The sequence below is a fragment of the Chenopodium quinoa genome, unplaced genomic scaffold (assembly GCF_001683475.1).
Source record: "Chenopodium quinoa cultivar QQ74 unplaced genomic scaffold, ASM168347v1, whole genome shotgun sequence".
NCBI classification, from domain to species: Eukaryota; Viridiplantae; Streptophyta; class Magnoliopsida; order Caryophyllales; family Amaranthaceae; genus Chenopodium; species Chenopodium quinoa.
Genome location: NW_018743476.1, coordinates 1,590,782 through 1,612,408, shown reverse-complemented (window position 1 = coordinate 1,612,408; position 21,627 = coordinate 1,590,782). Strand labels below are relative to the sequence as shown.

Here is a 21,627-nt window from a genome sequence, read left to right as displayed (position 1 = left end):
GACGCAAAATTCGGCCCTCTTTGAGCTCGCCACAACTCCACTTCGTGGAGTCCTCGGTGAATTCTTTCTTAAACTCATTGGTTTTCGCAATTTTTGTCCAATTTCATTCGTTTTATTGAATATTTGTTGTTGAATTGTGCTTTATTGTTGCAAGTTTGGGTGAACTAGTAGTGTTAGGGTAGTACATTGCATGCTAGGATAGTTTCTTGCTTGTTAATTGGAATATTGTGCTTAATTTCTTGAATCAAACATGCCTAGAACAAAGACATCGACTAGGAGACTGGGTCGGGACGATGCATCCTCATCCATGGTTCCACCCACGGTGGACACCATGGGTATTGTTTTTAATAACCCGTCCTTTTTGGACAAATTTGTAGGATTATCCCACCGACCGATCCGGCCTACCAAGTTCTACGACCCTTTAGCCGCTAGGGCTCTAGGGATCGAAAGCGACATGGTTCAACTATTTTCATTTACCAACTTTGATTCTTTCCTTACCATGCATGCTCTCACTTACAAGAGGCTTACCCTCGAATTTTTGTCTTCTTTGTACGTGCATCGGGATGAGAATAACTCACCCCGGTACTTGTCCTTTCAACTAATGAACTCGGGCACCATTCAAATGTCGGTGGCCCAAGTTAATGCCGCCTTTGGGTGGACATCCGACCTGAAATATGGTCCTAAGGATGGCCACTCAAAACACTACAACTCCGGGTTGTTTTGGCGGCAAATCACGGGGAAAATGGATAGAGATCCCCGTAGGGATAAGGCGACTTCCATCGTCAATCCCGCCTTTCGGTTGTCCCACAGGACCTTCTCCTCTACTATCTTTGCTAGAGGAGATAGTTCGGGTGTAATCTCCATTAGGGAGTTACAGTTTATTTGGCACCTCACCCGTGGGGACGGGCGTCTAGACATGGGAGTGTGGTTACTAGACCACCTCGACGGTGTAGCCCGGGGTAGGGGTGATATTACTATCGGTGGCATGATCACCATTCTTGCGCAATATAATGGGATTGATTTTTCTGAATAGCAGGCTATCCCAGGCACTACGAGGCTTGATATGCGCACCTTGAGAGCCATGCAGTGGCTTGAAGGGACATCCCAGCCGGATTGCTATTTGTGGCTCGTAGCAGGCAAGCCATACGCCTACTTGCCCGATCCAGAGAGGACGGTGGTTTACAACAAAGACAACTGGATCTTCGACCCCGACTTCGCCTGACACGAGGACGGAGGCACGGAGTATGTAGACCGCAATCCCCAGCCTCACCAGGGGATGAGCAGGCCCACGGGGGCCAAGGAGGTGACGATGCTGATGATGATGATGATGACGAGGAGGGTGGCCCGGATGCGGCCCAGCAGATCCCGGCGCAAGACTTTGCCTGGCTCCGCCAAGGAATGGAAGATTTGAAGCTTGAGGTAGCGGATTTGCGCCGGTCGAACGAGGATATGACCTCCGCCTTCAGAGACCTGAAGAGGAGTGTTGATGATATGGCCTCCTGTTTCCCTTATGGCCCGGGCGGGCCTAGCTCGTGATCCCTTTCCCTTTCCCTTTAGTTACCTCCCTCTCCTTACTATTGTAAGTCCTTGATGTATAAACATTGAGGACAATGTTTGATTCTAGCTTGGGGGGGGGGGTCTTACTTGTATTCATTCTAAAACAAAAAAAAAAGAAAAAAAAAAAAAAAAAAAAAACAAGATTTACTGCTTTCCTAGACTAACCTTAACTTGTTTGCTAGTATGTCTTTCCTTTTTGCAGATTGGGAACATTCGAGACGCGGCATGAGTTTGAAGAACGATGCTATGGCCGTTAATTGGAGCTCCCGGGAAGCAAATTTGGTGAGATCTTTTCCTTTTTTTTTTGTGTGCTTAGGATAGTTTAGTTTAGGAAGAAGTTGAATGGTTCGAGGATGTTTGATCGGTTCTAAGGAACCTGGGATCGTTGATGTTGATATCATTCGATCACTTGTTTGTCGATTGGGATTTTATGTGATTTTTATGCCTTGTTATGTGCCTTTCAACTTATTCAGTTGGCTTAGTTGTACATATGTTTGTGTTAGATAGGAAAAGCTTCTGCTATGAGGATGTGTGGTTTAGCTTATATGATATGCCTCGTAGTCTTTTCCTATGTTTTTGGATCATAATAAACTTGTCTAATTGCAAAATTTTGGAATATTGTTCATGTTGGATTCGAAATGTGAATGAATGTGTATGGAATGTCTATTTCCACTTAAGCCAGTGATGAATACACAGTTCGAGTCTATTGTTGATCAATGCGGACGAGTCTAGGCGAAGGGTAGAAATAGAACACTTTTGTCATGTGAAACTCTATGCCTTTGGGCTGTGGTAAGATGGAGTCGCTTCCCGGTTGTGGATTTGACCCCCTTGATTGGTAGTTGCTTTATTTGTTAGATCCCGTGAGGTTTATTTGTTCTAGCCTTCATCATTCTTGTTGAGTGGCATATTTGGATCCTTGATTACGCATTTTTCGATCTTTGTGTTGACTAGTAGCTCCCGAGACCGACTTGACACTTTTAAGGGTGGAAGAGGGCACCTTTTTCATTTTTTCTTATTTTGTTCCTTTTGTTTTGTTACAAATTGATTTTCTTTTTACATCATCTTACTTGCTAACCATGTTGAGCTTTAATTCCATTCTTGGTTAACCGTGTTACAAACCCGATGGCCAATGTTTTACCAACCCTTAGTTGTGCAGCGTTTACCTAGATAGGTTTGTTGAGCTTATTGTTTACTAATCAAGAAATAAAGTTTGATAGTTGGTTTGAGCAGGTGTGAAAGTGAGCCTAATTGTAAATATGTAATGTGAAAATCATTTTTGCCATCAATAAAAAAAAAGAAAGAAAAAAAAAGAAGAAGAGAAAAGCCGTCCGAATTGTGAAAAAGGCAAGGACACATAAATAAAGTTTTGAAGTTTGAAAGAGGTCATTTGAGTGTGTATTATATGGATAATTTGGGATGTGTAAGAATGTGAATCAATGAGATTGTGGAAAGTGAATTACATCTTTTGAACTATTGTTTTTGAGAATTGTGATTCTTGCGCTTCATTTAGGAATTAACCCCACTTTTTTAAATTGTTTTCACCTACCTTACCCATTACCAATACATTACAACCCTTTTAAGACCCTTAGACTTTAGAGGTGTTCGGTTCTCAAACGGTGGAGGGAGATACCTTTCAACCCTATGGAAAGATTATGCGTAATCGAGATGTCGGGATACCTTTGTTATTTCATCAAAACATCACTTCTTCCGGTTCCTTCGAGGAATCACGAGGGGCCAATTAGGGTGGTGATTTGAAGCAAAAGGGGAGGACGTGGCCGGTTTGGTCAGGTTTAGAGGGAAGCATGATTTCTTTGTTCTCTATGCTTGGTTTAGGTCTTGTTCGCATTTGATCAACGATATCTTGGATTGTGTGTCTCGTTGCTTGTTTTGAGTTAGTTTTCCTTCTGTGCATGGTTGTTCTAAGTAGGATCCATTGATTTCATTCCGTGCTTAATTTGATTTGTTCGCAATGGCATAGTTTATTTGATCTTGTGTGTGTTTCCCTTGGTTTTTTCTCGAGGACTAGCAAAAGTGTAGCTTGGGGGGTTTTGACAAGCGCACTTTAGGGCGCGCTTTAGAGCATATTTTAGGATGATTTTGGATGTATTTGAGGCCGCTTTGGCCGATTATTACCTTGTTATGCTTACGTTCCCCATATTACGTGCTTCACGGGTTTTCGGTTTCTTTTTGATGTGTTTTCAGGTAATATCAACCGAGTTTAATCGGATCCCGAGCCCTTGATGCGTAACCGAGCTAGCCTTGACCGGAGTCCGAGGATTTAAGGAAGTTCAAGTGCCGTGCATTGATTACATAGCACAGGCAGCACGGCCGTGTTACCATAGGCACACCCGTGCTGGCCTATAAGCAAGCAACCCCAGGCAAGGCAGCACGGCCGTGCAAGCCAATAGCACGGCCGTGTCAGTATCCACGCACCCGCACGGCCGTGCAGGCCATTAGCACGGTCGTGCCAGATGTTGCCCGTGCCCGTGTCAGCTTCAGTATGAGCCCCGTGCTAGAGCATATTCATCACGGCCGTGTCATTTTTAGCACGGCCGTGCCAGGAAGCTGCACGGCCGTGCCATATATAGCACGGTCGTGCCAATTTGAAGAAGAAATCCGGTTTACTTACTGACAAGCTAGCACGGCCGTGCCAAATACAGCACGGCCGTGCTGATCCAGGGTTAACTGCGCGCTTGACTTCTCCGCATTAGAAGACGTATATAAGGCCCAACTTTAAGAGGATTCCTCAGACAGTTTTAGAGATAGTTTTGAGAGCCTTTTTAGAGAATTATTGGAGAACGTTCTTAGTATTAGAGATTCATTAGTTTTCTTAGAGATATTTCTAGAGATTTTAGTTTTCTTGGATTGATTTGAAGCAAGATTTGCGAAGATTCTTTGTATTATTCATTGACGACGGATATCGAAGTTCTGAACTTTTCCATTGATTCGCATCAATACAATTGGTATTATTCATTCTTGTTTATTAATCAAGCTTTATTATTCCTTAATCAGAATTCATGTTTATATCTATTATGCTTTTGGAATTCATTATTGCTTTGATTATGAATATGTGTGAGTAGTCTCCTAGCTAGGGTTTCGGGATGAAACCCGACCTAGGTAATCTATGTAATTGAGGATTGATTTGGATAAACGGATTGTGATTAAATTGATTATATGCGATTGCATGTTAATTCATTATAATAGGAGTAGCTAACCTAGAATCTTGAATTTGATTGCATGATATCCTTGATTTGAACAAGAGATTGTGAATTGAGTATTTCATTATTGAATGTGGTTTGATTATGTATCGAGTTATGTTAAGTGCATGAGAAATCCAAGCTTAGTATTGCCCGTTGTCTTCCTATCACATGATATTGATCAGACTTATAGTCTTTGCATATCCCGTTTGTCTCTGTGATTCCTTGTTGCGTAGTTACCGATGGTTTGGTGAATTCCCGTTCACCCTAGTGTCTTAGTTTATTGATTTATTCCATCTTATTAGTAGTATTTTAGAACACCATTTTTCCATTGATTTCGAACTAGCTTAGGTTTAAGATTGATTTGCAATTACTCTCGTTCCTCGTGGACCGAACCTTTATTTGCCATTGTACTTGGTTATAGGGTGTTCGTATAAGTATTGTTTGATTGAGAGTTAGATTGTAGCGACCGATTTAACCCTTGTCAATTTCCTACATGTAAAATCCTATGTTTTTAACTCATTACGGATGGTCTTTCCAATGAGATCTTTTTTATGCATATGACAATAATGTTAATAAAAATTACGCACATGAAATACTTAGAACGTTTCGAGTCTCATCCACTCATTCTAAATCATTGTCGAAACAAATTCAGGAATTAAAATAGAAATCCTCCACAGCGGAGTCGCCAAAAACTGTAGGGAATAAATTTCAAGCGTTAACCCCTAGCTTGAACCCCACTATGGTCATACACTAAAGTACGGTGGCTTCTAAAAGGGAAGAAGATAGAACAAAAGAGTCGCCAACAAGTTTTAGGAACTTGTAAACCGTTCACGAGGTGAAGGTTACACCCCTTAACGATCCAAGAGATCGTCAACTCCATAAGTTCTAGAACCAAATAAGGGTTCGGGGATGAAGGTACAAATCCAACCTAAAAGAGATTGAACCTGCCCTAATAATAGGCCTTTACTTTATTCGGATCGTATTCATGTGCGCTTTCTGACTAACATGCAATCAATAGGATTAACCCTAAATCTGTTTATCTATGTTGGTTGAATATTAATGCACAACAAAAACTATTATTGACAATCACTTGAATTTATGATCACAATTAACCCTAAACAAGCCCCCTCCAACTACACTACTATTGGACCCATATCATGGACCAACCAAACTGGATTGGCTGTTTTCTTAAATTAGTTTTCAAAAACAGAGAGAAGAGAAAAGAAATTAAAACTATCCGCAACACTAGACTTTCCACACTTTCACTTCATTTGATTATGATTCAACGCGAAAGGTACTCATCACTGGGTTTGGTTTTGGGGAGACAAAAATGGGTGTCTACACAACCCAAACAAATATGAAATCAAACAAAATAATAAAATGAGATAGAGTTAAGAATGCTCATTGATAATAGAGAAGATCTCCAACACAATTGTCACCATTGAATCTTCAATCTCTCAATCACCATTGAAATTCCTCACTTTCTCTCTCTTAAAATCTACTCCTAAACTAACCCTAAAACTAGAGAGAGAAGCTCTCAACTAAGCTAAGAAAAATGATCAAAAATGTGAAATGAAGCTTATTCAAAACTTGCCCCAAAAATTGGGTTTACAAAGGTATTTATAGAGGCGCGAAAACAAAAATTGAGCAAACAAATACCTAGGAAGAGGCGCCCACGATGCAGGGGAGGCGTGCCCGCGCCAAGGGGTGGCGTGCCCACAAATGCTGGTGGCGCGCCCGCACCCGTGCCTTGCGCGCCCGCGCAATTCTGGGTTTCTTCGATTTTCTCACGGCTTCGTGCGTTCGCTAAGGTCTTCGAATGAACACGCAATCATGATGATGATGAACACTAAGTGAGGTAGTCCTAAAAGTACATGATTATGGGTTCAACACCCCATCTTCATAAGAACACGGCTTGAGAGCGCAAGAGCTAGAACTTGGAGAATCCACTTCCTTGCATCTTGAGCTTTCCTACTGCCATGAGCTTGCTCCAAAGGATTCCTCCACCTTAGTATATCACCAATATCAAGACCCGAACCTCGTACAATACTTACAATCACGAAAATAGAGCAAATCAAGGAGAAAAGACTAGAAAAACCATAGAAATGCACAAAAGCTACAAATAAGAGAGGGAAGGTAAGACTAAGACCAAAATCATAAAACTAAGCATTTATTAAGCATGAAAGCCATGAAAAGAAGGTAAAAACAACCTAAATGCTCATCAAATGGGTGCCATTTATGACACCCATCAGTAAGCCGCTAATCATGCTGAAATCCATAGGGGTCACTGTCATATCCCCTCAAGCAAAGTGGAAAGTGTTGGTAGTATCCCAAAAACACTCCAATAACGCTCAAACAACTATCGAACCACAACCTCAGGGCTGCGAAATCCTATGACTGCTGAATAGTATTCTCCTAGACCGGTAGACTCCCATAAGGCATTAGTGACTAGATCCCCCTTGATAATCCTGTATAGCCGGGGAATCAAATCACTAGCTCTTGATCCATGATGGCGAAGTATGCCATTGACTACGCCGGTAAGTGGACAATGAGAAATATGGATCTCATGACAGAAAACCAACTCATCTGGTGTCCATGGATGTGGAGTCCACCTACCCCTACCCGTAGAAGGGCGAGGCTCAGTCTCCAAGGCATTGTCGTTAATGCCCTCGAGAACTGTGGGAGAATCCTCTTGAAAAGCCTGACGCCGGCCACGAGTAAAAATGCCGTGATCCCGTTGTCTAGGCATGCTATTGCATTCAAAAAAAAAATCTAAATACTTAGCATCATTTCCTAAGTAATTTAGTTATCTATTTTAAAACGACTTAAGGACTACCTCAAGTTGCATTTTCTGTTATACGCAAAATTTTTACCTTAATGCTAAAAATTAGCAAAATAATATAATTATTTCTAGTACTTAGTTTCTCCATGACGAACTAATACTGCAGTTCTCCTAATTGCATGGTATTATATTCTCCATGACAATATAGTACAAACACAAAACAGAGCATGTTTAGAAGTTGCACAAAAATAATAGATCGGCACATCATGGATTATTTTACGAGATCTACAACCAATATATCACCATTTCAAGTGCAAAGAAATAACTTGAACAACAAGAACACCATTTCACGCAAGTAGTACCAAAAAATGGTGATTTGCTCGTTTCTTCACCAAATCACACAAACTTGGTCTCAAATTACTCACTAAAAAACATACAATCATATACAAACTAATTTATGGCAAGAAATTTGACATAGAAGCTCAAAATCAAAAACCCCCTATCTGATTTTTAGGGTTGCAAGCAAAGATGGCATCCACGAAAAAATTTAAGACAAAAAGCAAAGAAAACTTAAATGGATCCTTGTAGAAATTCGAAAATGAAGAAGATAGCGAGAAATTAGAATGAAATTAGTGAAGAATTGAGCATGAAAAGCTCGAAAAAACCGCAGAACGCAGCAGCACAACCACCGCGGCACGGCGTTTCACGTCGTGACACGGTATCACCGCCCATGTCGCGGTGAACCTCTGATCAAAACAAAACATAACAAATTTACCGCTAAAAAGACAATGAAGCAAAGACGTCGTGACGCAATCACAGACGCTGCGATACGATGGCGCTGCTCGTGCAACGGTGCTGAAACGCCGCGGCACGATAATCCGTAAAATTAAAAAAAGAAGATATAGCAAAAGAAGAATGAGAAAACGAAAATGGCGAAGAAGAAGTAACAAAATAAAATGGGAAAGCAGGCATGAAATGACTCGAATTTAAAGCAAAAAAAGGAGTCCCGTTACATGGCCTCGATTAACATGCCACGATGACCGTTACCGCGTAACGGTGTTCCTAACGTGGCATGGCTCCTAAATCGAAGCAATGATGACCAGTTCAGCGAAAAAATGAATCCCATGTCACGGTATTCTCCACCATCTGACGGGACTTGACACCGTGTCGCGGCATTTTTCACGTGACGCGATGCACATATGTATGTCCTGCACGCTCTTAAAATCCCTGGCGAATATTTTTGGCATCTTTGACTAAGTTGGAATGATTTTCTGCAGCTTTTGGACAATAATTTTCTCATCGGAATTACGCGGACAATTCTAATTGGTATTTAAAGGGTACCAAAATTACCAAATTACCCCTAATAAGCATCAAAGTCACATTATTGACATTTTAAACAACTAATATGGTCAGATAGTTGACTTTAAGGTAAATCATCTATGGCCCACGTTCGGGGATAATCGAACCATCATAAACTTGCGAATTTCATTAGACAAGTTTTTTTCTTAAGCATGGAAAGTATTATCGGTGAATTTCTTCAAGTATTGAAAACCGTCAAGTCAGCTTTCCTAAAGCATGGAAAGTATTATCGGTGGATTTCTTCAAGTATAGAAAAACCGCCTAGTCAGCTTTCCTCAAGCATGGAAAGTATTACCGGTGGATTTCTGTAAGTATAAAAAACCGCCAAGTTCATCTGTCGGCTTTCTTCAAGCATGGAAAGTATTATCGGTGGGTTTCTTCAAGGATAGAAAACTGCCAAGTTTGTCTATCGGCTTTCCTCAAACATGGAAAGTATTATCGGTGGGTTTCTTCAAGCATAGAAAAACGCCAAGTTCATCTGCCGGCTTTCCTCAAGCGTGGAAAGTGTTATCGGCATAGAAAGTATCTCAGCGAAATGTCATCTGGTGGACCTTCAAGCATAGGTAGCTACCAAACTCATTTGTCACCGATACACTAGTGTCAAATACGCATTCTATCCCTTTACTCTTTTATCTGTGGAACTAACATTTTTCTGTAGGTATTGGCGTATGAATTATTTAGGATCGCATAACGTCTGAAATCATTCTCTGTCCCTATCGACTACTTTGACTATTGTTTTCAAGACTGACGTTTCTACAAACTCAGTCAGAGTGGGGGCTTCTGTAGACACCTAAAAATGTCTCCTAGAAACCAAATTCGATGATGAACAATCTTTCACCGCTATTATTGGTCGGGTTCAGTATTTAATCCCGAGAGTGCTTAAAAATCATATTTAATTAAAAATGGTCAACAAATCAGTCATGATGTTTAGTCAAAGCATATTTTAATTTTTATTTTGACCCAAACCTTTTTATTCACCTTTTTATTCTTTTTATTTATTTATTTTATTTATTATTTTAGCCCAAATAATAAATTAGAAATGGCCCGAAAATATGAATCGACACTTTAAAAGGCTGAACATAACTATGGCAAAAATGAATTTGGATAGAAAAAGGGACACATGAACTGTTGCGTCACGGAAAACTGTGTCGTGTCACAGGGCAATGTCGCGCCACGGCATTGTTTCCCGTGACACGGGACAGTCCCGCGACTTTTCCGCGTAAACCCTTCACGCGTTTTGCCTTCCGTAGGTCAGATATTTCCCGTGTCACTCCAGTACATGATGTGTCACACAACATTTTCCCGTGTCACGGCAATTTTTGCCATGTCGCGGCAGTGTTTTTAGGGTTTTATCCTTTTTAGGGTTCCATATGTTCCCTCAACTCACTTTTCCTATAAATACCCCATCATTTATGATGTACGGGGCATCAATTAATTCTTATTTTCTCTCTTCTATGCTCTAGCCTAAACACTAGCCTACCTTATTCTTTCAAAATTCCTTCTTTAAGCACTCCAAGGAGTCCGTAATTTACTCGAGGTTCTGTCCTTAAACCAAGGCGTGAAAGGTAGAACTGTTAAGGGTTTGGCCCTAAATCAAATCTATTTTATTTAATTTTATTTAATTTAATTGTTGTTTTATTAATTTTCCTTGAAGTTACTAACTCGTTTATTGTTTTATAGTTGCAAGCAAAAAAATCAAAGTAAGAATTGTGTTCCTTTTATTTCTATTATTTTTTCTAACGATTTTATATTATTGAATTTATTGTTAAATTGCTTCCAATATTATTGTTTCTTCTATTATTTTTTTGATCACTATATTTCATGTTTAAAGGGAATATGTAATAGAAAATAACGCCTAATAAGATAATTTGGACGACCGATTTAGGATCCTTTTTAATCTTGTATTTTTAATCAAGTGATCACTATTAATTAGAATCATATGTTGCATTAATAATTAACCAATTTAGCATAATTATAGTTTGGAGCAAATTGAACTTTGTTTGCATGCCTTTGAGATCGCAGGAATCACTTTTCACAAAAAGAATCGAGTAGAGACCAATACGGGAGAATGTGACTCCATGACTCACTTCTTACCATCATCCTCGATCCTCCTTTCGTGGTTCCGAACCATATGGAGTTAGTAATCTCATGGATTATTAATCGGGTGTAACCTTCACGGGTCAATCGTTAATGCTTTCGTTGTCTTTTATTCGTGGTTGCCTTAAATGATCTGTGAACGGTTTACAAGTTCCTGAAAAACTTGTTGGCGGCTCCCTACTTTCCTTGTCCCTAATTGTATATGTCAATTTCCACTTCCTATTAGTGCCAAGCATATTCAGACATGCTTTAACGCAGGCGCACTTCGAACGATGCTTATAACTCCTACACCACATCCCTTTTGGTTTGAGGCTCCATAGATGTAGAGAGTCCAAGTATCATCTTTTGTGACCATCAAGTTTTCGTCTGGAAAATCATTCTCATGTATAGGCGTGGAATCTTCTATTGGAAAATCTGCTAAGAAATCTGAAACCACAAATCCTTTAATATCCTTTTGGGGCATGAACCTTACATCGAATTAGGCTAGGTTGACTATCCATCTTGATATTCGCCCATTTAGTGTAGATTTCTCGAAGAGATATTTGAGTGGATCCATTCGAGATACTACGAAGACCGTATGAATGAGCATGAAATGTCTTAACTTGGTTGTGGCCCACACCAATGCGAGGCACAATTTCTCAAGTGATGTATAGCGTATTTCATACTCGAGCATCTTTTTTCTTAGATAATAGATGGAATTCTCCTTTCCTTCTACTTCTTGTGCAAGCATAGCCCCCATTTGTCTCTTTGGTGACTGTTAAGTACAACCTAAGAGGGATTCCTGGGAGTGCTGGTGCTAGTACAAGAAAATTAGCGAGATAGCCTTTAATCTTCTCAAAGGATTTTTTACACTCATCGTCCCATATTACCGGCACATTATTTTTAAGCTTCTTGAATATTGGTTCATATATTGTTGTCAATTTAGATATGAACCTACTTATGTATTGCAACCGGCCAATGATTCCCTAAATTTTTGCTTTTCGCTTTTGGGCGGTGACATTGACATGATTGCTTTGATCTTGGTTGGGTAAATCTCTATTCATCTAGAGCTAATGAATTATCCCAAGAGTTTTCCTGCGGTGACTCCGAAAGCACACTTGGATGGGTTCAACCTCATGTTGTATTTACTTAATTTTTCAAAGAATTTTCTTAGGGCTACTAAATTCCCGGGGCAATCCTTTGATTTAACAATCATGTCATCTACATAGAATTCGACTTACTTGTGCATCATTTCATGGAGTACAGCAGTTGCTGCTCGTTGGTAAGTGGCACCCGCGTTTTTCAACCCAAATGGCATCACCGTCTAACACTAACTGCCCCAATGTGTTATGAACGTTGTCTTCTCCATGTCTTCGTCTGCCATGAGAATCTGATTATACCCTGCGTATCCATCCATAAACGAGAGAATTGTGTGGTTCGCTATTGTAGACACCTAATTATGTCTCCCCAAATCAAAAGTCGATGATGAACAAACTTTCATTGCCATTATTGGTTTGGTTGAGTATTTAGCCTTTGGAGTGCTTAATCCATATTTCCATTTCATAAAACAACCCAATTCCTAGCCCATTTCCCCAAACCATAATTTATTTTCCTCTTTTTGTGCCTTTAAACCCAAAATAATTCATTTTGTGTCCTTCACAATCATTCATTTCGTGTCCTTTTTGTAAAAACGTTTAATATAGTTTATTTTGGTCCATAATATGGGTCCAATTATTGAATATTTGGATGGGGATTGAAAAGAGCTTTCCAACGATATATTATAAGCCCAAATTCAAGTTATAACGAATAAGTTATGACAAAAATACTGAAATGAACCCAAACCAAACCTAAGCCCACCTTACCTACGACCCAATGATCATGTGGAGGGTCCAAATTATTTATCCCATTACTAAAACAATTAGGATTAATTGGAAGCTTCTATAAGTTTCTAAAAGATCTTAATTATCCTTTTGAAAAGATAAGATTAAAAAGTTTAAAATTGAATAAAACTATTCTTTTTAAAAGTCCTAATTCTATTCGAATTGAAAGACGTTCAAAGATAGACAGATAATATTTTTGTGCCTCATAGTTTTTATCTGAATCTTAAATGGTTGGACATCCTTTGAAATTATCTTTCCAATGATTTATTATAATATCAATTCCGAATAATAATGAAAAAGATACGAATGAAATATCAAATTCTATCCAAAACTGACATCGTCTCACTATTTTGACCATATATTTTATTTTCAAAAATATTTTAATCTGATTCTAATTGAATTAGAAAGTAGACTTCAAGAGATTTCCAACGATATCTTACTTATCGTATTCCAATTTTTGGATCAAAAGATATGATAAAAATAAAAACCGTAAAAACTGTTGTCTATCGCAAGAGTCTTATTCTGATTCGAATTCTTATCTTTTCTTGATTCTTTGACCCTTCTTTTTTCATTATAAATAGAGGTCATATCACCCCTTTTTTAATCATCAACAAGCTTTATCACAAAATGATTCTCTTCTCCCTCTTTAGCGTATTTACTAGCCTCCCTATTCTTCCCTAATACTTCCCTTAACCACTCCAAGGAGTCCATACTTGACCTGAGGTTCCGTCCTTAAACCAAGGCGTGAAATGTATAATTAACTGAGGGTTTGGACCAAATAAATTCTAATTTTTGTTTTATTTAATTTAATTTCAATTTGATTTATATTTTTATTAAAGTTACTAACAGTTTATTCATGATGTAGTAATTCAAGGAAACGCGAAAAGTGAGTAATTAATTCACTTAATTACTCTTATTTTAATATTGCTAGTATCATGATTAGGGTTATTGGTATTATTTGATTTGAATAAAAATTTACTGTTAAATTTCTTCTAATATTAATGCTTATTTTATTATATTTATTGATCACCATATTGCATGTTTAAAGGGAATATGTAATTGAAAATCACTACTAATAAGATAATTTGGACAACCGGTTTAGGTTCGTTTTTAATCTTATTGTTTAATCAAGTGATTACTAATATTTTAGAATTATATGCTGCATTAATATTCAACCAATTTAGAATAATAATAGATTGAAGCAAATTGAAACTTTGTTTGCATGCCTTAGAGATCGCAAGAATCACTTTTCACTATAAGATTCGAGTAAAGGCCAATACGGGCGAATGTGACTCCACGACTCACTTCGTACCATCATCCCCGATCCTCATTTTGTGGTTCTGAACCATATAGAGTTAGTAATCTCATGGATTATTAATGGGGTGTAACCTTCACGGTTCAATCGTTGTTGCCTTCGTTGTCCCTTATTCGTGGTTGCCTTAAATGATCCGTGAACGGTTTACAAGTTCCTTAAAAACTTGTTGGCAACTCCCTACTTTCCTTGTCCCTAATTGTATTATTTCAAATCCCACTTTCTATGAGTGCCATGCATATTCACAACATGCTTAACGTAGACGCACTTCGAACGACGCCTACAATTTGGCGACTCCACTAGGGAGGATTCTTGGTTATTTATCGATTTGAGTGATTGGTATTTAATTGAGATAAGTGGATGAGACTTGAAAGATTGGCATTGTCACATATGCATACTCATTTTAACTTACCTATTTTGATACAATAGTATGTGTTCTACGTATGTGGTTAGCCCGGGGGATTTATGCTCTATCAACCCGAAAACGCTCATGACAATAAAGGTTCATCCGAGTTTTTAAATCCACCCAAACCATGGAGTCGAGTTCGATTTCATCACAAACTCGCAAAGCCGCCCGTTGGCATACACCCTCAAGGGAGGCTGCCTTGCTAACACGTCCAAACTCTTAACCATGGTACCCTTTGACACCCAAAAGCTTAACCATAGTGGAACATAGATCTTAACTCTAGGTTGCAAACTTCATTGCATCATGCTTGACGATGTGCTTATATGTGCATTTTTTATTAATTTTTTTTAATTAATTTTTTTTTCTCTTATCAAACCCTTTTTTATTTTTTTAGAGTCGAGTCATAGAATTTTTTTTTTAATTTGAGTCAACTCGGATTTTTAATTCTCGTATCTTGCACAAGAATAAACTTGTTTTGGTCATAGCCGAAGTTCTAGAAAGGGTTACGTGTCGTAAAACCTATGGATCTGTAGCCACAAGTTTTTTCTTTCATTTGGAGTTGGTTTCGTCTCAATCAGAGTCAAAGATCAAAAGTTATAACCGATATACTACAGCCTGTCCAATTTTTTTTTTATATCTTTTAGTGTCAAGCTAGTCTTAGCCAAGTCCTTTAATCCGCGTCAACTGGTATAACATAGGATTATATATTTTTATTTTTATTTATTTTTGTATACCCATGAGTCATAACTCTTCTAGAATCTAGTCCTCTTCGTAGTTTCTTGTGATCAATTTTTGTGCTAACCTAACATGTGTTCTTTGTCTTTGATGGTGGTTGATCTTATTTATGACTAACGATTGCCAATGGACCGTTTTCACCTAGTAAATAGCATAAACATTAAAATTGGACAAAATTAATCAAGTTAGTTTGTCTTTTAGTCTTCCGTGCTATTTGGTCATTGGGTCCTTTGTTTTTCACAACGTCCTCATGTCTAGCCATGCAATCATACCACGAGTCTTAATAAACTCACCTAATCACACATGTTGAGTCATTGCACACACTTTGTCTTCGAGTAATGCACTATATTCTGTATGTTGTATCAAAAACAAGCACATCTCCATATATCCTATAGTCAGTCTTCTAGCATCACTGAATCTCTCCAAAAGATATTGGAAATTCTTCCTTCCTTGTCAAACTTCACTCTAATAAAGAAGTTTGGATCCTCTGATTGTTCCTAATTTAAAATGTTCACTAAAGTTTGAGCATCTCTAGCCTCAATTTGTTCCATTCTTAACCTTGATCAGAAATTCAGATGATCTACAACACTATGACCTACATTCTGTTCTCCTCCAGCCTCTGTAGCCATGTAATTGTAAGTGTCCATTGTAGTTAGACCTGAAGATTTCATTGTTTTTATTGCTTCAGCTTTTTCTTCTGTCATTTTTCTTTCAGAACGATGCAAATAATGCCACTGTGACCTTGTTAGCTCATGGTTATGCTGAATAACATGAGCCACTACCTCAAACTGTCCTTCTTTACTCACTTTTGCTCTTATGCATGCCTTGCAATTCGATCTTGTAATGGCTACTTGTCTTGGCTTTCTTATTTTTACATTCACATCCTCTTCATCAACCATTTCAACTAACTTTGTTTTCTTGTCACCTGAATTTCTCTTTCTTTCAGCAGAACACACATAATTTTTCTCAGTTACTATTTTTGTGTGTGTCTTGTTTCTAGTTGTATGCTTTCGTATTGAAAACCCCAGTATAGTAGCATGTTTTTCATACAATTCCAAAATTTCTTCAAAAGTTTCTCTTACCACACCAAGAAATGAACCTCTAAGATCTAAACCAGAAGCATGAATTGGATTTGTATCTGTGATTTAATAGATTATAACCAGAGGCAACATATCATTCAAATTAGAGGCAACAAAAGGGTAACATTTGTTTGAAAATAGGGTCACTTTTATGCATGAAAAGGGTAACATTAAGGCATACAAAGGGTTAATTTTTGCATACAATCTGAATTTTCTGCATACAATCTTAGGGTAACATTTGTGCATAAATAGGGTAACTTTTATGCATGAAAAGGGTAACTTTAAGGCATACAAAGGGTTACTTTTTGCATACAATCGTAATCTTCTGCATATAATCTTAGGGTAACATTTGTGCATAAATAGTGTCACTTTTATGCATGAAAAGGGTAACTTTAAGGCATACAAAGGGTTACTTTTTGCATACAATCTGAAAATTTTATAGAAATTACCTTCAGTTGCATTTGATTTGATTGTTTGTTCTGAATTTGAATCAATTGATTTTCCAGGAACCACTTGATTTTTGCATTCTCAATTGCTTCTTCTACATTGTTAATTACTTCTTCTGCATCGTCTCCATTGTTTGGATTGTTGAATATTGGTACAAATTCATCTCCAACACTCTTAGTTTCTTCTTCTTCTATAATCGATCGATTTCAAATTCAGTTTCAATTTGCCTCTGTTCTTGTAGCAATTCGTGGATGAGATTGCTACAATTTGTGGTATTGAAAGTCAAATTTTCCATTGATGATCGAATTCTCCAATTTGTGTGTTTTCACACTTTCTCTCTTCTCAAATGATGATCGAATTCTGCAATTTGTAAGTTTTCTCACTTTCTCTGTCTTTAATTGATGATCGAAATTTTCAATTTGTGCGTATTTTCACCTTTTTTCTTCTCAATTGATGATCGATTTCTACAATTTTTGCATTTTCTCACTTTCTGTCTCATCGATGATCAAGAGCTGCGTTTTCTCACTTTCTCTCTCCTCCATTGTTGTTCTGCGTTTTTTTGATTTTGAGGTATTAAATTCCGCGATTTTGTTTGTTTTTTTTAAAAAAAAAACCTAGTAAATGAGTGGCACGTGCAAACAGTCCGATGTACAGTAAAAATATTGTACACCGGGTGCATGCAAAAGGGATTGATTGAAGATAATCTTACGGAGTAATATGAGGAAGTGGGACTTGCCCCTCTTTCCCATGTTTCAGTTACCAACCCTTTACCTTTCCCTATCTTATATATAATTTAAGAGTTTTTTTTTTGCAACTTTCATTTACAGCACTCGAAATTCTCATCCTTGCAATTCTAGCCCTTCTATTTTTTATTTATATTTATTTTTTTTTAAATAACATAACCACCATTTTCACTCATAACTACCCATATCACTCAATTAAATCTAGCCCTCTATTTAAAAAAAAATATATATATATATCACTTCTACAATTTTTTTCTCTTCTAAATATATATACTACATACACTCTAGTATTAAGTAATTTAAAAAATCTAAAAAATGAATATCCAAGAAATGCTCTCTGCAAAACCCATCCTCGTGAGGGAAAATACAAACCCTAAGGAAAGTTCAATTTCAATAGAAGAAATAGATCAATTGGATCGATCAAATAAAAAACCTAAGAGAAAGATTACTCAATGGATTTTTGATAGAACTGATAATGGAGTCCAGAACAATATGGACATTGATGCCAATACTAGTCAAGTGGTGCTCAATAATCCTCAGATGATTACTCCAACTGCTGCTCAGAATACTGGTGGGAATATGCCATTATCCCAGGCGACAGGGAAACAAATGTCTTTCAGAGATGTAATGAGGAATACCCAATTAGAGAATGAGGCTATGAGTGCTGAGTTCGCTGCTGGAGATGAAGATGATGTTTCGGATGATGACCTTCCCCCGGAGAACTTTGAAGACAATGACAGATGCCCTGTTATTCTGCTTACAAAAGAAGAAAAAAGGGCTATCCGTAGGCCATGGAGAAGCACCCTTATCATCCGTACGTTTGATGGAAGTCTGGGTTATATGGGATTAATGAAACGTTTGAAGAAAAAATGGAAATTAAAAGGTGATTTATCTCTTACAGATATAGGAAGCAAATATTTCATTGCAAGGTTCAATAACCAGGAAGACTACAACTTTGTGCTGACTCAGGGGCCTTGGCTAATTGATGACAAGTACCTGACAATCAGAAAATGGACCCCGGATTTTATCCCGGAAGAAGCATCAATCAAAGTACTAACATCATGGGTTAGAATTCCAAATCTCTCGGTGGAATACTTTGATAAAGATTTCCTCAAGAAAATTGGTGCTAAGATTGGTAAAGTTATCAGAGTGGATAAATCCACAGCATATGCAAAAAGGGGCCAATTCACCAGACTGAGTGTAGAGATCGATTTATCGAAACCTTTATTATCAAAATTTTGGTTGAAAGGAAAGATTTGGAGGATTCAATATGAAGGAATCAAGCAAATATGCTACAAATGTGGTAAATTAGTCCATACTGAGGAACAATGTGCCTCTACACAAGCCAATGAGGAGATGATAGTAGATCAAGTTAATGATATGGTCTTGAATGAGGCTAACAATGGAATAGCACAGGAAGCTAATCATGTCCAGAGGCCAGAGGAAAACCAAGATTTTGGTTAGTGGATGTTAGTGAAAAAACCAATCAGAAAACGTCCAAATAAGCCTGATAAAAATAACCCGATGACCGGAAAAGATGATACTCCGGTGAATAAAAACCAAACAAAAGGAAAAATACAAATTCAAAATTCAAAACAAGTCAAAGATGGAGATTTGGGGTCCAGATTTGAGGCGCTAAATCAGGAGATATTGGAGGAAGAAGAGCAATCAAATGCTATATCTTTGGAAAAGATAAACTCAAAAGATTTAGCAAATAATTCTACTCAAGATGCGTCCGAAGATAATATTGGTGACTCCACTGCCAAGCTTGGAGATAAAGCTCAGAATATTCCCCAATCTTTTAATTTCCAATTGGGAGTCAAATTACAAAAAAATAAGAATGTTAACAAATTTAAAAAAGTTAACATAAATGGAGGACAAGGTAACCAAAAGGGTACTAGTCAAAAAATAAGTCCCCTAAAGCCGATTACTAATGCCCTTGAAATAGACACTCCAGTACAAAACCAACCCCAAAGTATTTTCCCAGGAAAAGAAAATCACATCACCTCTACCAAAGCCACAAAAAAGCCTAGTGAAGAAAACGCATACTCAGAAGATACTACAGAGGATCGTGTAGAAGAGCCAGTGGATATTAGTGAAGATGGAACTGTTTTCTCAGGAGGTAATATCTCTCAATATCCCTCCAGATAAGACTCTGTTTGCAGGACAAACAATGGAGATGGCTTACATGATCACAGCCGACCCCCTGACTCACATAATGGAGGTTCGAATGGAGACTTGGATAGAACCAACACCGGAACCACCGAAATTGGTGATGAATCTCTTAATTCCAGTAGAAATTAATCGTATCATTAGATTAATTCAAGAAGCGTAAGTGTCTCTAATTTCTCTATTGATTTTATGAATCATAATCTTGCAAACTTAGCCTCGAATCTCCTGCCCATATCATGTATGGTATGGAATGTGCAAGGAGCAGGAAGTAGAGAATTTATTGATGCGCTAAAGGAAATTATTAGGGTGAATAAACCTAACGTGATACCCTTGGTAGAAACTCACATGGGAGGAGCCCAAGCTATCAAAATAGCAAATATTATTGAATACAATGGTCATACGAGAATTGATGCTCAAGGATTCTCAGGTGGTATCTGGATTTACTGGAAAAAAGAACTAGTGACAGTAGAACCAATTCATCAACATGGGCAGTATATAACTATGAACATAAAAAGAATGGGAGAGGTGCCTTGGTACTTTACTGCTGTATACGCAAGCCCAGACCCTTCAAAAAGACAGGAGCTTTGGAGGGAACTTAAAGAATTCGCCAGTACTCATAATATGCCATGGGTAATTGCAGGAGACTTTAATGATACCCGCTTCCAATGGGAAAGGAGTTCAGACTGTCCTGAAACAACGAGACGCTCTGCTAGATTTAATGAATGGGTGGAGGATATGGGACTACTTGAAGTTGAATTTAGTGGAGCTTCCCATACTTGGTTTCGTGGTAAAAATGTTGATACTTGGCAAAGTGCTCGTCTTGATAGGGCAATTTGTAATAGTGACTGGAGCCTTCGTTTTCCTAATGCATCAGTCAAGCATCTACCAGCCATACAGTCGGATCATACACCCATTCTAATAGCCCCGAATGGTTTTGCTCCCATTGCTGACATTAACCGACCTTTCCGATTCCAAGCAGCTTGGATGACTCATGAAAACTTTAGAGATTTTGTGGAGAGTAAATGGAAAAAAGATGCTCCATTAATGCCTCAACTCCACTCCATGGCAGAAGAGTTACAACAATGGAATAAAACTATCTTCCACAATATTTTTAAGAAAAAACGTAACCTCTTGGCTAGGATTGCTGGGGTCCAACGTGCATTAGCACTCCAAAAAGCTCGGGATTTGATTAAATTGGAGTCTAAACTCAGGGGAGAACTTGACGAAGTTTTAGCTCAAGAAGAATTACTTTGGTACCAAAAGTCAAGGGTTGATTGGATTAAAGATGGTGATCGAAATACGACCTTCTTCCAGCTAAGCACCATAGCCCGTAGATGGAGAAATAAAATCTCAGCAATTAGAGAAGCTCCAAATGGTGAATGGATTACTGGAAAAACAGAAGTGCAAGCAAATATTGTAAGTTACTTCCAAAAATTATTCGAGTGTGACAATACCCCCTTCAATGAAAACTTACCAAGGGATATATTCCCAGAATTTACTACTGCTGCCTGGCATAATTTAACTAGGCCCTTTCTAAAGTGTGAATCGATAGGGTGATTAAAGAGATGGGAGCTCTCAAGGCCCCGGGGCCAGATGGATTCCAGGCATTATTCTTTCAAAAAAATTGGGACTTGGTGGCTGAGAATGTTTATAAAGTTGTACTTGATGGGAAAAGGCTTACCTCAAGATATAAATGAGACTTTCTTGGTTTTAATACCAAAGGTTGATAATCCGGAACTAGCATCACAATTCCGGCCTATTAGCCTATGTAATGTGGCGTATAAAATCATTACAAAAGCTATAGTTAATAGGATAAAACCTATGATGCCACATCTCACCTCTTGCAAGCAATCAAGTTTTGTTCCAGGTCGTCAAATTA

At 38.1% G+C, this 21,627-nt stretch overlaps 1 protein-coding gene across 1 annotated transcript; it reads left to right on the top strand.

Annotated features, from left to right (window-relative positions):
- The first annotated feature begins 19,988 nt into the window (after window positions 1-19,988).
- Window positions 19,989-21,305, top strand: LOC110739421. Its single transcript, XM_021919881.1, has one exon. It carries the CDS (start codon window positions 19,989-19,991, stop codon window positions 21,303-21,305), a length of 1,317 nt encoding a protein of 438 aa, XP_021775573.1.
- The last annotated feature ends 322 nt before the right edge of the window (window positions 21,306-21,627 follow it).